The sequence below is a fragment of the Delphinus delphis genome, chromosome 15 (genome assembly GCF_949987515.2).
Source record: "Delphinus delphis chromosome 15, mDelDel1.2, whole genome shotgun sequence".
Taxonomy (NCBI): domain Eukaryota; kingdom Metazoa; phylum Chordata; class Mammalia; order Artiodactyla; family Delphinidae; genus Delphinus; species Delphinus delphis.
Window position 1 is genome coordinate 5,262,642 of NC_082697.1, and position 15,765 is coordinate 5,278,406.

The window sequence follows — 15,765 nt, forward strand, 5'->3', positions numbered from 1 at the left end:
CCGCCCCGGCCCGGCCCCGTCGCATCCAGGCAGGCCTAACGAGATTAGATTTTCATAAATTTCAGACAGTGCCAATTCCTAATTCCTCGGCGTACGGCCGGAAGGCCAGACAGGGCTGCCTGCACGGGCTGCTTGTTAACCAGGAAGCACGCTGGCTGCCCCGCCGCCCGGAGCAGACGCGATGGGGGCAGGCGGCGGGGGAGGGGGGAGAGCCGTCTGGTCTGGAGACCTCCCGTGGGCTGGCAGGAGTTGGGTGGACTCTGGCCCAGCTCTCCAGCCAAGGAAGGAGAAAAGAGCCCCAGCACCGGGCTGCCGCTCCGATTATTAACTGAGAGCCCAGTGACAGTCGTGCCCACGTCGCATGGTGAATTCTACACCAGCCCCATTTACAGCTGGGAAGTGGCCGGACAGGGGTTTGAACCAAGGCTCCTGCGTTTGGTTCACGTTATGGCTCCATCACCAAGAACAGGGGACCATAAGCTTGGACGCAAAAGAATTGCATCTTTACCTTAACCAGCCCGAACAGGAACATGGACACCAAACCGCAGGGCGTCAACAGCACCTGCAATGTGGTCGCCGGTGGAAACCACAGGCTGCCTGTCGCATTGAAACCTGCCGGGTTATACTTACTGTGATAGTGTCTCCGGGTCACACGTGTGATCCTGTGTATTCTTCCTATGTCGCAAGTCTGGTTGAGAGTTTGAGAACTATTTTGATACGGTTGGCTTCCTTTCAAAGCCTGACTTGAATTTTTATTCAGTTTAATTTTATTTTAAAAATCTCATTCTGAGAGCGCGTCCTGGCTCCCCCAGGTGCCGGAGGAGGAAGCCTCGGAGTCAGGACTGTTCTCTTCTGACTCTTGGTCTGACCGACGTTGCTGCCCCTCGGGGGTTTGTGGGAACGAAGAGGGAAGGTCCTGTTCTGGGCGGGTGCCAGGCACTCAGGTAGCAGCCGAGGAGAACGCAGCTGTGCGTATCTTTCTGCAGTTTCGCGGGAGGTGCCCAGAGCTGCCCTGAGTGCCTGGCACGAGGTCCTTCTAACCATCCTGTGACTTTCCTCCATGCTGGTGGGGAGGTGGCTACTGCTGGCCAAGATACTGGGTTCGAGGACACATGACAAGCGATGCTCCAGCGGTCCTGAACCAGCCTGGCGACCAAGCCCAGTCCACACAAGCGCCTGGCTTGAACCCACACTGTTCCCGACACTCTGGGGCCACGGCACCCAGGACCGCTGGGTGTGGGGCATCAGCCTAACCTGGCCCTGAAAGTATGGGCTTGGGGGGGTCTGGGCTCTCTTGGGCTGTGTGGCCTTTGGCCAGTCACCTCCCCTCTCCCAGCCTCAGTTTCCCCATCTGTAAAGTTGGCGGCGGGGGTCATGTTAGTATCTACTTCACGGAATGCTGTTGACGGTTCAGTAAGATGATGCCTGTACGGATTTGGGCTGTGCCTGGCCTTGAGGGGCCTCTCTGCGACGCTGCCTCTCTCACTAGTGTCAGAGGGACTGGGAGAGGATCAGAGATGCCCGTGCACGCGTCTCGACGTGACTGCGTCTGTCTCTGGAGGAGGAGACAAAAGGAGGGTCAGGCCGCTCCAATGAGGCGGACGAACCTGTTAATTTGAAATTATTCACGAGGAAAGAAGACACTCAAATTAGAATGACCTTACTTTGCATGTGGAAGATGGGCTTGGCCACCCCCAAGAGCCTGCCACATCCATCACCCATCCCAAGGGGGAGATTATGAAGAAAAGTGGCAGGACCTCTCCCCCACCCCCACCCCTCAACAGCGAGCGGACTTGACGCCCAGAACAGGATGAGGGAAATGTGATGTTTCCTCCCCAAAGGCTCCTGTCCTTGGAGCAGAGACCAGTGCCCAGAAGTCCAGCCGCCACCCTGGGTGACCTTTCTGGACTGACCCTGGGGCAGAGGCCCGTGAGGCATGCTCAGCGTTTCCAGGGCATCGGCCTGGGTGAGGGGTGCCTGTTGTCCCTAAAGGCATGTTGGGAATTGTGACAGGATCATGTGCTGTTTTCTGCCCCGTCCTGAGCTCTTGACATCTATTATTTCATCCCCCGGGGACCTCACAGGGGTGCCTGTGCCCAGGGTCACACAGCTAATAGCTGGCACATGTAAGGAGACAGGACTGGGCATCCTCAGAGGTATTCCCGGCGTGGGAAGGGGAAACTAACAGACACTTCGGGAACGCTGGGAGAATTTAGCAGTTTCCCCTTCTCGCTCCCTGAGGGAGGCTCTGGGTTCGGGACCGGCCCTGCCCTTTGATCTAGAGCAATTTCTCCCTATGCCTCGGTTTGCCCATCTGTAAAATGGCAGTGGTGGTGGCTGGCGCCTCACAGACTCGGGGGAGGCGGGCTCAAAGCAGGGCCGTGCGTGTGTTGTACGTTATCATCCTGACTGTAGTCCCAGTGAGTAGTCGCCACGACAACAGGGAGCTTGGGCTGTGGACCAGCCTGCCATCTCCTCTTGCTCTAGTCTCCCTTTGTCTGTGACCAGGCTTTGCTGTGAGTCCCATGGTCACAGGAGACTTGAGCTGAGTGGGGGGCAGTGGTTGGACCCACGCCTTCCACCACTGTGCTGGGCACTCGGCCGCATGTCCAGCAGGATCGGTGTGGCTCCACATCTTGGGGGCTCCTCTCTTGGCTGGAACTCCCGAAGCTGCCCGTCCTGCAGGCTTTGGCCTGCTCGGTGCTTTCAGAACTCTAGAATGTGTTGCCGGCGTTAAGGCCCAGGCAGTTCTGGGGAGATGGGGAGGTGTGGCTGCACTGGGCCAGCCTGCCTGGGGGCTGTCCTGTTTGGCCTGCTGGGCTTTCAATTAGCAGTGCCTGTCTAGAGTGCCCTGTGGACCTGGTGAGGAGGACCTCCTGCTCGATTAGTGATGCCTGCTGTGGGAGCAGGATTGAGGAGTTGGGTACGAATGCTGAAACCCAGGCTGCCCACAGGGGCCAGGCAGATGCGATCAAGCAGAATGGGGGCCGAGGTGGAGCTTGGGGCCAAGTGGACAGCACAGCCTGTGTAGTGAGGGTGGCTGCCCTGCAGCTCCGTTCCTTTGAGTGGGGGCAGGGGACTGTGCATGCAAGCACCTTCAGGTCCCCAGTTTGCCACCGTTCCCAGCAGGTCCTTTCCGATACACTTCCCGGAAAGGTGGGTTCCTATCGCCCAAGGCAGTGTCTCCCGGAAGGAGCCCCCTGAGAGTGAAAGTTCACTGTGGTGCTGTCGGCGAGACCAGAGCCCCCTCACCCCGTGGCCAAGGTCAAAACACCCAGCCCAGGGTGTTCTCTGCCTCATGGGTTGGGGTGAATCACCTGCCGGCCGGGGGGGCCTCTCCTGCACCCCTTAGTGCCCGCCCTCCCCCGCCCAGTCCGTGTCTCTGCACGGCCCGGAATACCCAGCTCGGTCCTGCTCGACCCTCTCTATTCAGGCTTACGGGTTCGGGCCGCCCTTGTTTTGCCGTGGCTGGAGTGCTGCAGGGCCCCCCACTAACTGGTCACCCTGAGGAGTGCTCTCCACGCTGGGCACGTCGCCCTCGCACCACCTCCTCCTCCACACAGGGAAGCTGGGATGGATTCAGCGAGTCAGGGTGCTGGAGCCAGCCTGGGGGTCCCCTTGGGGACCTGCCCAAGGGTCTCGGGAGCCCGCAGGAGTCTCCCTCCTCCTCTGGCCAAGACCCCAGGCCTTTGGCTTCCAGAATGGAGCCTAGAAATGATTCGTGGTTTCTCTTCTTCTGAGCGTTTTCCCCTCTCTTCTCCCACATGGATGTGCACAGGGCTGTGGCCCAGGGACCAGGGTGGTCACGTTGGCACTTCCGGCACCCTGGGCTCCTTCCTAGGGGTGACGCTTCACGCTGGACCCCGGCCCCCAGAAATCAGGTCCTCCTGCCCTTTTGGGGTCGGGAGAGCTGTGAGGTTTGTTCACACCCGCTCGGCCTGCTGGGGCCTCGTCCACTGCTCTCTTTCAGGCCCTACCGGCCTTGTTGCCTCGCCGCTGGACAACACCAGGAGGAGGGCAGAGGCCTGGCCAGGGCCCTGCAGGCCGCCGGGGCCAGGGACAGAGACGGAGGCAGCGCACACCTCCTTTCCTGCAGGCCCGGGCGGGCAGGGCGCCTGGAGAGGGCGGGGGGAGGAGCAGAGAGGTGCCCACCCCCAGGTCCCCGGCGGGGTGAAGAGTGCATGGCCTGGGGGGAGCGGGTGCGGGCCTCTCTGGGGTGGGCCGTGGGTGTTGCACAAAGCCAGCCTCTGTGTCTCCTGAATGGGCAGCTTCATCCCAGGCCCTAGCGGACGGGCCCTGGACCAGCCCGTCTGGGGAGGCGAGAGGTGTGGCCGCAGTGATCGGGGCTGAGGCCAGAGACCTGGCCTTTGCCCAGCCCAGGCCCTGCCGTCCTCCTGGCGGGAAAGTGAAGAAGCCCCTCAGAGGGTTTGAGGCTTGTCCGATTCCCCGCTAGGCGGGGCACGGCCTTCTGGGGCTCGGGAAGGTCTCACCAAAGTCCCTGGCTACTTCTTCCTCCTTCCTGGGCCCCCCAAGGCGAGGGAGGGCTGCAGCTCCACACAGGCCGGAGCCAGGGCCCCGGCTCCAGACCGAATTCCCGGGTGCAGAGGCGGCCGTCCAGCGGGTGGTCGAGCGGGGGCGGGGGGAGGGGGCCCAGCACTGGGCCCTGGGGCTACACGAGTCTGTCACTAGGCCTGAACCTGGGTCTCCTCACCTGCAAGACGGGATGATAAAAAGTACCCGTGTGTACGCTCAGCCCTGAGCAGAGGTCCTCAGCCCCGGCACACTCTTTGTCCGGGGTGCCCTGTGCCCTGTAGGATGTTAAGGTTCCAGGAGCGCCCCCAGTTGTGACAAGCCACTAGTGTCCCCAGACATTGCCACGTGTCCCCTGGGGGTTAGACTAACCCGACTCACTGACGGCCTCAGGCAGACATTGGCACAGCTGGGCAAAGGCTTGACATGGTGGAGGAAGGTGGGCGTCCTGCAGAGCCCTGGGTGGGGGAGAAGGGGTGGCCGGGGCTTCGGAGAGGACGTGCGGGCAGGCTGCGTGTGGAGGAGCTTCCGCGGCTGTACCAGCAGGGACGCCCACCCGGGATGCCCCGATCTCCCGCGGGACACCGAGGCTGGCGGCAGGAGGGTGGGCCCTCGCCGGGTTTGGCGGGGCCCCGCTTGAGCGACCCGCGAGCGACACAGTCCCCGCCTGTGGCCCGCCCTCCGCACCCCAGCTTCCTTGCGTCTCTCTGGGGGGAAGAAGAGCTGAGTTAGTGGCCCTGAGCTTGAACCTGTGCCCCTGGGGAGCCCTCCGCCAATTGCTTGTTAGCGGGGGAGGGGGGCCTTCCTGCTTGCCCTCTGGGATCGTCCGTGGGCGGCCTCAGGCTGGCGGAGGCCGGCTGCGCCCCCTCTGCCGCCCTGTCCCTCCCCAGGTCCCCGGCATCTCGCCCGCCGCTGCTGGGGACTCTGCTGGCACCGGGCACGGCCAGCTGCCGCGCCGCCCGACACGGACCCGCTCGAGTCAGCAGAAACCGCCCGACTCCGGCAGGATCAAAATAACCTCCTTCCTTTTCCAGCACTTGAGGGTTTTTCCGCCTTCTGGGGGAAAAACAAAACAAACCCAAAAAAAAGAAATGAGAGCTGCAGTGTTTGCAGCCGCCCGGAATGGGGTTTCTCTGAGGCCTCTTCCCGGCGGTGGCCCGCACACACTCTGTCCCGTGGAGGGTGGTGTGTCTTCGTGCGTCTCGCGTGTGTGATAGATGTGTGTGTACGTGGCTGTGTTATCTGTGTTCGTTTGTGTTGGCGCGTGTGTGGGTGTGTAGGGGTGCTGACGCTTTTGCGTATTAGGTGTGCATGTGTGTTGGGGTGTGTGGGTGCTCAGACGCCCCGAGCCTCTGCCCGCACCAGCGTCCCTGAGGTCTCACGTGTCCCCTTGGTCTTGCAGCGGAGCTGGAGTTCGTTGAGATCACCGTCATCGCGGTGGTGGTGATGGTGATGGTGGTGGTGATCACGTGTCTGCTGAGCCATTACAAACTGTCCGCGCGCTCCTTCATTGGCCGGCACAGCCAGGGCAGGAGGAGGGAAGACGCCCTGTCCTCGGTGAGTGCCTGCCCTCCCTGAGCTTCCGGGGGCCCGTGGACGCCCCTGATCAAGTGCCTGTGGTGTCGGGGTCGGGTGCTCACAGGAGCTGACGGCAGGGAGGCAGTCTGGGGGGAGCTTCTAGGTATAGGCAGTGACCCAGAAGGAAGGGAGCCCGTGGACCAGTCCATGCAGTGGGGCTTTGGTCCCCAGATCCATCCGTCCATCCATCCGTTGGACAGACATTTACTGAGCACCCTCTGTGTGTCTAGAGCCTTCCCAGGCATTGGGGGGAGATAGCTTCGAGCAGGTCGCCGGGGGGTGCTGCCTGATGGGAGGGATGTAGACAGACAGGAGCGCCGGCTGCTCCGAAGGAAGCTGAAAGGAGTCACCGGGAATCCCAGAGGCTGGTTTACCCAGGACAGTCGAGGTGAGCCCCTGAGGCCGAGCTCTGGAGGGAGAAACAAGGGTGGGGTGCAGAGTGGGTGAGTGCAGGAAGGGTGAGAAGGACAAACGCGGCACGGCCCTTGCTGTCCCTACAAAACTGCAGTTTGATATGTTACTAGAACTGTGTGCCCTGTTGGGCATTCTGGAAACCCAGGAATATCCCCACAAAACTCCACAAACTGGGGCAGGTGGAGCAGCTCCCAGCGGTTTGGGAACTCGCCCTCGTCCAGACCTGAGCACCCACGTTCCCCTCATTCACCTGCACCTTCGGTGCCACCCCTGCCCGCCGCTCCGTGTTCCTCAGCAGATGGACCAGGGGGCGGTGTAGAGTCCATCACTAAACAGTTTCCATCTCCACGCCTGTCAGGTGTAATTTAACAACCTGGACAGGAGTAGCTGTCTGAGGGACGGGCTGCAGATGACACGGAGAGGGGGGCCCGTGGGCGGCCCCGGGGCTGTGCAGGGAGCACATCTCTGAGCCCGTGTTCACTGGGCGCTGGGGGGAAGCGGCAGCAGGCATGGCCTCCCGGCTCTGGGGGACGCCTGGGGCCAGCGCTGGTGCCCAGAGTCTGTGGGACTGAGCTGAGTCAGGCTGGCAGGCCTGTCCCTGGCAAATTTGGGCATCTCCGCTTGCGTCAGGCCTCAGTATGTCACCAGGTTGCCAGGGCTTGGAGCATCCGCTCTGGTCCCTCTGACGGGAGCACTGGGTGCCCCAAACCCGAGGCCGGTGTGTCCGGAGGACGCTCGGCAGCTCCCTGCAGGGCTTACCTGCGTGTTTATTTGCTGTCTCTGTTGCCTGAGTGACAGTGCCACCAGCTGCACTGCCACGTCCGCGCTCAGTAATCCCTCCCACATTTTACAGAGGAGAAACGGGGGCTCAGAGAGGTGGGAACATTTGCCTAGGGCCACACAGCTTCTCAGCCACAGCTTGAAGAGCCCATGACCCGTTTTGTCCCACCTCGGATGCTGGGGCAAGCTTTGGACAAATGAGAAGACGTCAGCCTGGTAGCCGTGCTCCAGGGTGGGGCATCCTACCCCCTCTGAGCCTCAGTGTGTGCGTCTGCAAAATGGGTGGAGCAAGCCTTTCTCCTTCCTACCCTGCATGGTCACAGGGAGGGTGAAGTTAGCTGAGGGAGCTGGGGAGATGGCAGAGGTTCCGGCGCGAGGGACCCGTGCCACCATAGCGGGGACAGCCCTGTAGGCAGCACTGGGACTTCGTGCCCAAGTGGAGGTCAGGATTCGGGTTCTGGTTCCTGAACATCTGAGGTTAAAAGAAAGTCTCCCCTGCCCCCCTGCCCCCGGCCGACTTCTACCAGACACCTGCACAGGCCCCCGGGGATGCCCAGCTGGGTAAACATGGAGGCTTGTTAGACCTGAAGTACGTGTGGCGGCTCCCCTGGGGCCCCTGCCAGACAGGGCGTGTCTGAGGAGTCTCGAGGGCCCATGACCTCCCAGAGAGACCCAAACGCAGCCGCCGTCTGCTTGGCGCTGGGCCCACCCCTGGCATGGCTGTCCTGCCGTGGCCCCTTTTCAGGGTGAACCTCTGGGAGTTCATTTCCTCATCTGTCAAGAGGGTGGGGCTCAGGTGCAGGTAAAGCCCTGTGGCCCTGGGACCTCACTTCCCCACCTGATGCTGCTGCCAGAGAAGCTGGAAAATACTGCAGGGGTACAGACTGCAGCTGAAGGCAGGGCGGGAGTCAGCCAGGTCCACATAGACCAGGGTCGGGTGCCCACTCTGTGAGTCAGGTTTCTGGGCTCATCCCCACGATCTCTTCTGTGGCTGCAGTGGCCCTGCAGCAGCCTTCTTGGTGGTGTGACAGACTGTCTGGCCCTTTATGGAGCCAGTTTGCGGACCCCTGGTCTAGATGGGGAAGCCATGGGCAGCTGGACGAACTCTCGAAGGAAGCTTTTAGAAAGAGAAGGAGGTGTCGGGGAGTGGAGGGGGGGTGAGAGAAGGAGCTGCCAGGAGCAGCCCTGTGGGCACTGGCACCTGGAAAGGCGTCAGGGCCATTCACTGAATAAGAGAACGAGGTGAGTTAAGACACGGCCTGTGGGCAGGTGTAGTGTAGCCAGCTGGCCTCCGGGTTCCTCACAGCAGGGCCAGGCTGATACAGGAGCTGAGATGCTGTGGGAGGGGCATCCGGCAGGTGGGAGGTTCCTGGAGGCCTCCCTGGAGGAGGAGGTGACCTCCAGGTGCACAAGTTGGGCGTAGTCAGGTGACAAGGATGGAAGTGATTCTGGGGTCTGCGGTGGGGCCTCCCAAGCAGTGACTGGTATTTTCCTAAGCACTGTGGGTGGAGACTCCCCGGGCTAGGGCTCGACGGAGGGCTGGGGGGTGGGCAGTGGTGGGAAGACATTGTGGGGACCTCGAACAGAGGGCCTCCTAGGGGGCTTTTAGGCAGGGGCCCGTCTGGGTCACATTTATCCAAGTTGACCTTGGCTGCTTGCACCCCTCCCCAGGACTCCCGACTTGAATGGGGAGCAGGTGGATGTCCCCCCATCTGCTTCCTGGTGCTCACATGGACTGTGCCAGGGGCCCGACTGGGGGCCACAGAGCCTGCCAGGGCCGGCTTGAGCCCGAATGCTTCTGGAGGCGGTGGGCGAGGTTTGGATCCCAGCACTGCCCGCTACCAGCGGGAGCAGCTCGGCTTAGCCACCTGACCTCAGCCTTGCCGGCTTTGTCGGGATGTCGGGAGAGTTGAGTTAGTGCTTTAAAGAGCGTAGCACAGTGCCTGGCGCCAAGGCGTTCCTAATATCAGTAACAGAATGGCCCTTGATGGCCATATTAACAGTAATCGTGTATGTCTGCCCTCCGTATCCCCACGCCTGGAATAAACTAGACCCCGGTGAGTCTTTGTGGGGTGCTTTCCTCATGAGAGACACAGAGCTCCCCTAGTGGCCATATAGGAAATTGCAGCCCTCCTGGCAATTCCTCCCCAGACTGCCGGTGAGAATCGTCTTACAAGGGAACCCTCAAGAAAACATGTCCCCCAAAAAACTCTGGGGTGATAGATATGTTCATTATCTTGATTGTGGTGATGGGCTCCTGGTAGATACCTATGCCACAACAACCAAATTGTATGCTTTGAATAGGTGCAGTTGATTATATGTCAGTTACATCTCAATAAAACTATAAAATTAGAGGAAGGAAGGCATCCCTCCCCATAGGCCCGGGCCTATCCACGTGTATCACCGGAACAGAAGTGGTGCTGCATGATTGCATGATTAACTCTCCTGTATTTCTTCATCTATAAACTGGGCCCCCAACAACGGGGGCAAGACAGACTATAGTAAGTGCTAAGTAAATACGCGGACAAGGTGATTACAGACATGACGGATGCTTTGAAGGAGATAAGCAGGTGACGGGATGTTTAATGGGAGAAGGCCCTTCAGATAGTGGTGCTAGAGAAAGCCTGCGGTGGGCACTGGAATTGAAAAGCGAGAAGGAGCCAGCTGTGCAGTGGGGCAGCCAGTGCGAAGGCCCCGTGGTGCACAGTTAGCACTTCCATGCACTAAATAGCGGGTCAGCGCGACAGGAGGGAGAGTGGTGGTGGCACCCAGCACTGTCACAGGCTCACTGAGCGTTGCGCGCACCCTGGGGGCTTTTGCATGTTCGCCTCCTTCAGTTCTTCGACAGATACTGCAGTATGCACGTTTTCAGATGCAGTAACTTGACCGAGGTCGCACAGCAAGTACCTAGGCTTTCTTAGCCGGTTCACCCGTGCATTTGGATGTGTTCTAAGGCCCACGGAAGCTGCTGGAGGGTTTTGAGAAGGAGGGACCCACGAATCAGATGTATGTTTTGGAAAGTGTGAGTTCGGAGGATGCATTTTCGGGGGGCAGCCTTGGGACCTGGGAGATCAGCGATTGTGTCATGTCCGAGAGAAACGTCCAGGCCCGGGCTGGGGTCGCTGCAGTGGGGCTGAAGAGGGGGATGGGTGCAGCATCTCATGCCGAGTGGAGGCTCTCAGAGTCCACGCCAGGCTGCGCCTTGGCTCTCCCACCTCTGCCCGTCCCGCTGACCCTGTCCTCTTCCTCCCCGTACAGGAAGGATGCCTCTGGCCCTCGGAGAGCACGGTGTCAGGCAGTGGAATCCCGGAGGTGAGACCCAGCGCCGCCTCCCCTCCACCACTACCCTCCCCCCGCCCCCCCACCCCCCCACCCAAGACTGCTATAGTGGACGCCGAAGGCCCCCTACCCAGTAGCTCCCCTAATCCGGACCAGAGGCACCTCCCCTGCTAGTAGAGTGGCTACAGGAGGCCCACACCTGCCCTTCTCTGAAGAATCCTCCTTGGTTGCTGGCATCGTCCCTACCGGGACATCATACGCTCCCCACCCCCAGGGAGCAGCCCTCAGTATCTGCGACACCGAAGGCCAAAGGCTGCCCTCTTCCAACTGTGTGACGATGTTCACACTCCAGGGCTCGCCAGTCATCAGGGGGCTGGACCCTGGGCTTGGCTCCTCCCCCCCGCCACCCGGCGCCATCTCTCCCTTTCCCCAGAGAGCAGAGTCACAGGGGCTCTGCCGCTGGGGGGACACTCACTCTGCTCTTCCCCTCCAGCCGCAGGTTTACGCCCCGCCCCGGCCCACCGACCGCCTGGCCGTGCCCGCCTTCGCCCAGCGGGACCGCTTCCACCGCTTCCAGCCCACCTACCCGTACCTGCAGCACGAGATCGACCTGCCGCCCACCATCTCGCTGTCGGACGGGGAGGAGCCCCCGCCCTACCAGGGCCCCTGCACGCTCCAGCTGCGGGACCCCGAGCAGCAGCTGGAGCTGAACCGAGAGTCGGTGCGCGCGCCCCCAAACAGAACCATCTTCGACAGCGACCTGATGGACAGCGCCATGCTGGGCGGCCCCTGCCCTCCCAGCAGTAACTCGGGCATCAGCGCCACGTGCTACGGGGGCGGTGGGCGCATGGAGGGGCCACCCCCCACCTACAGCGAGGTCATCGGCCACTACCCCGGGGCCTCCACCTTCCAGCACCAGCAGAGCAGCGGGCCGGCCTCCTTGCTGGAGGGGACCCGGCTGCACCCCGCACACATCGCCCCCCTGGAGAGCACAGCGGCCTGGAGCAAAGAGAAGGATAAACAGAAGGGACACCCCCTCTAGGAGTCCCGGGGGGCCAGGGCCGGGGCCGCAGTAGGTAAAACAGCAAAACACTCCGCACTTCTTGAAAGAAAAGAGAGAGGAGGACGGGGCGACACACAGGAAACTGCGACGCATGACCATCCTCTCCCCACCTCTCTGTGTGTAAATATTTACATGTTCTGTCTGGTCTGAATGCACAAAGCTAAGAAGACTTGCAAAAAAAAACCATGTTTCTCTGTTGAGCTGCGTCTTGAAGGCAAAAGAGGAAACAAAATTCTACGCTAGTCTTTCCTGTTTCTAGTTGAGCTGCGTGCGTGAATGCTTACTTTCTTCTGTTTGTTTATGATGATTTCACTTAACTTTAAAGACATATTTGCACAAAACCTTTGTTTAAAGATCTGCAATATTATATAAATATAAATATATATATAAAATAAGAGAGACTGTATGTGCGAGGGCAGGAGTATTTTTGTATTAGAAGAGGCCTATTACAAAAAAAAAGTTGTTTTCTGAGCTAGAAGAGAAAAAAAAAGGCCATTTTTGAGTGCCAACTCAGAAAGTGTGTATTACCTTGTAAAGAAAAAAAACTACAAAGCAGGGGTTTAGAGTTATTTATATAAATGTTGAGCTTTTGCACTATTTTTTAATATAAATATGTCAGTGCTTGTTTGATGGAAACTTCTATCAACGTCTGTCGAGACTTTTAAGGGAGAAATGTTGGAATTTCACGGTGGACGTCAGGCAGAGGGTGGGCTCCACGCTGAGTCTGGAGAGAGGCTCCCAGAGGGGCTGATTTCCTGCAGAGTGGAAGCTTCTGTCTAGTGATAGGTTATTACCTCGTTATACATTCCCTCCCGAAGGAGACGCATTTTTTTCCCCTCTGGGCCAGGACAGCCTTTGGATCGCAAAGAAAATAGGAAAGTTACTCGAGGCCCCAAGTTCCAGGAGGTGGGCTTTGCTCTTCCCAAAATGAAGATACACTGTTACTGAAGGAATCTTAGTATTTTCTCCTCTTTTCCGAACCACGAAGGTCCCTGTAGGAAGGGGCTCGCTAAGGTGCTCTCTGCCCCCTGCCTGCCTCTCCAGGGCCACGCCAGAGGCGGTTAGGTGGCTCACGCGTGCGGGATACTCTGGTCATTCAGACTCTACCGGCTGAGGTGGGTGCAGCCCACTGGCGTATAGGAAAGGCCCAAAGGACTAGCAATGTGACCTCATCCCTGTCTTTATGTATTGATTCTCACGTAACAGGCCCATAACCAGAAGACCAGAGATGAAAAGGTGACACGCCCAGGTTTCTCCCAGGACACTGCAAAAGGGTTATAACGAGAAAGACAGTCGAACCAACGCGAACTCGAGCTTTAGGATGTAGAAGCAGAACTCTTTCCCTTCTCCCCTCTTTCGCATTTCATTCCCTTCCCCGTGGAAACCATCGTTTTTGATGTGTTTGTGTATCTGTGTTTTCATAAGCGTCTTCATCAGACACAACTCTTGTTTACCAGGGTTTTACTGAGTAGATGTCGGCGGGACCCCTTGCTGGTGGCGTGCGTGTGTGCAAGTAGAGAAGGCGGGGAGAGAGCGGAGTCGGGGTCCTCCCTCCCACCAAGGGTGGGCTAATACTCCATGGGGTGACGCCCTTAGCAGGAGAGCAGGCCGCCCTGCCCCCTGCCCCCTGCATCCCACGGAGGTGTCTTTTCATCTTCGGCAGAATGCCAACTAGCCGGTTAACATAAGAGAAAGGTATAAGAGGCAATAAGTATTGATTTTAAACAACTTTTTTATTACTTGAAAAACAAAAACTCGAGAACAGTTTTGAAGTTCTGACCATTTGAACTCTATTTCTATACGTACCTTTTAAGACCACGGTGACCAATAGATGACCGAGGTGTCTGAGTGCCCGCTCACCAGCCTGGCAGAAAGTTCTGGTACCTTGACAATAAAACCTGCCTCTCCGTGGGGTCTTCAGCCTAACCTTTGCCTAACCTTTGCTTCTCTCTCAAAGATTCTTTGAAAAGGTCATTCATGCAGAGACATCCATAGTTTGTCCTGAAAGGTACAGGGACACATTTATAGATAAAGTTTAAAAAAAAAAAAAATATATCGTTCCTTTATGTGAAACGTCTCCCTAGTGCCTTACTGAGAAAGCGGTTGACCCCTTTTGTCCCCCGGCAGCGGCGTTCCTGGACAACGCCCTGCTCACCCGGGCCCGGCCTTCCCGCTCGAGGTGGACAGAGGGCTACTGCTTCTTTAAAAACATCCCCATCGCCTCGTGCCGTGTCCCACCCACCCGCCCTCCACCCTGGATGTGCCTCCCTTGGGTCAGGCCGCCCCTCCTGCCCCTCCAGCCTCTTGTCAGTACTCGTTGATCTCCCACCTGGGTCACAAACCTAGTCGTGGACCTTGTTTGTGTGAGTAGCGTAGCAGCAGACGAGAGCCAGGCCCAAGTGTTCCCGAGGTCCTCGAACCAAACCTTGAATCTCGTTGCTGGGTGGTGCGGTCTGCCGTTGCCGTATGAGCAGCGAGGTAGAAGAAGGAAGCAGGTGAGGGGGTTACTGACCTCAGCTGGCTTGAGGGCAGAGCACCCTCCCCACGCCCCCATTACGCCCCAGGATGGCGGTCCAGGCCTCAAGGCCGCCGCCTTGTCCCTGGGCTCCGTGCCTAGCGGATGACAGTTGCAGAAGTTCATGGTGGAGCAGCTCGTCAAGGCCAGGGCACCTCCCAAGAAAACCATGGGGTGTGTTTCTGCAGACCTCTTGGTTTCCCTGCTGGACCCAGAGCCCTGAGGGTACACTCCTTCCACTAGGTGTTAGCTGTCGTGTCCTTACCTTTGAAAAGCCTTTGCGCATCCCTCGGGAGGCCCCCTTTTTTCAGTAGAAAGTTGGTGGGGTTGGGGGTGGCCCTTGGCAGTGGCCGGTTGGAGGGGGACCAGGCTGGGCTCAGAGAAGGTGGCAGAGCTTGGCTTTCTCTAAGCCTCTCATTGTTTCCCCGCTTGTCAATCATCACATTTCCTCCGGAGGAAAACTCTTTCCCCCGCCAAGCCCAGGTCCACACAGACGGACTTAGCAAAGTGCGCTAAGAGCCGTCCACGTCCCCGTGTCTTTGCCAGGAGCTGAGAGCGACGCCTCCCCACGGCTAGCAAACACCGGGGCGGGGCGAGGACCGAACCCTTCCCAGTCCTTTTCTGTCTGCTCTGTGAATTGTACTTTTCAGAGAATTTTCTTTTCTACGTGCAACACCAAGCTTCCAGATCCGTAGAACATGCTGATGACAAAGGAGAGAAAATGTTCCGTTTTGTTTGGTTTTCCGGAAACTGCGCTTCAAATTCTGCTGTACTATAGAGCTCAGAAGGACCTGCTGCGTTCTCATTTGCCTGCCTGGTTCCATGGTGGTTGTGCTGATGGTGACGCTTTCACGTTGCTCCCTTGGCATTGGAACCGCTCTCTTTCGCAGCCCTGTTTCCCAAGTTCTGTTCAAGTTACACGTATGTAAACTCTCCGTGGCACGCTGGGTGCGGCGCCCGCGTTGCTGCTGCGTAAGACTCTGTATTTGGATGCCAGTCCACAGGCCTGATGAAATCGCTTGTTGTGTATCAATAATCATTAGTGGCAATGATGACATTCTGAAAAGCTGCAATACTTATACAATAAATTTTACAATTCTTTGGAACGAGGCTCTTTCGCTTTCTTGGGCTGCATTGCTTTCCCTCTACCACCCCACCGCCCTCGGCACCAACACTTGGATGCCTTTAGTGGGAAGGAAGCAATCCCTCGGAGCTGCTGTGTGGCCTTGAGCGATTCCATCAACCTCTCTGTTTTCATTCAGGCAGCGTTCAGGGAGCCCAGTGAAAACACTTGCACGGGCAGGGGGTGCGTTGGGTGACATTGGGGTAAAAGAGTTTGCAAAATACTGCCTACTTTTCCCCCCTCTTGGGATATCAGCCACCGTGGCGTGATGAAAGCTCTGGTAAGGGCTGCGAGAAAGAAACTGTCTTAAATGGGGCTCTTCCAGAGACGTGGACTTGTGTGAAGGGATGTATCAAAGTTCTGCTCCCAGGGGAGACAGTGAAGGGAGCTGGGAAAAGGCCAGAGGGAGGAGAAGTGCGAGGGGGACTGTTTTAGGCCAAGTCCCAGCCTCAGGCTGATCCGCAGGGAGTCTGGGAAGCTCTG

The 15,765-nt window shown here is 58.6% G+C and overlaps 1 protein-coding gene across 4 annotated transcripts in view; it reads left to right on the plus strand.

Moving 5' to 3' along the window:
* The window catches only part of PMEPA1 (prostate transmembrane protein, androgen induced 1), a 58,508-nt gene extending 43,243 nt beyond the window's left edge, over positions 1-15,265 (plus strand). For 2 of the 4 annotated variants that reach the window (XM_060033369.1, XM_060033367.2), the window contains exons 2-4: positions 5,933-6,087; positions 10,561-10,614; positions 11,075-15,265. In XM_060033369.1, coding sequence (XP_059889352.1) covers positions 5,977-6,087; positions 10,561-10,614; positions 11,075-11,623 — 714 coding nt within the window. In that variant the 5' untranslated portion in view covers positions 5,933-5,976 and the 3' untranslated portion in view covers positions 11,624-15,265. Of the gene's footprint in view, positions 1-5,910; positions 6,088-10,560; positions 10,615-11,074 lie in introns of those variants that run through there. The other 2 variants (XM_060033368.2, XM_060033370.1) reach the window with 2 other exon arrangements.
* Positions 15,266-15,765: the final 500 nt, after the last annotated feature.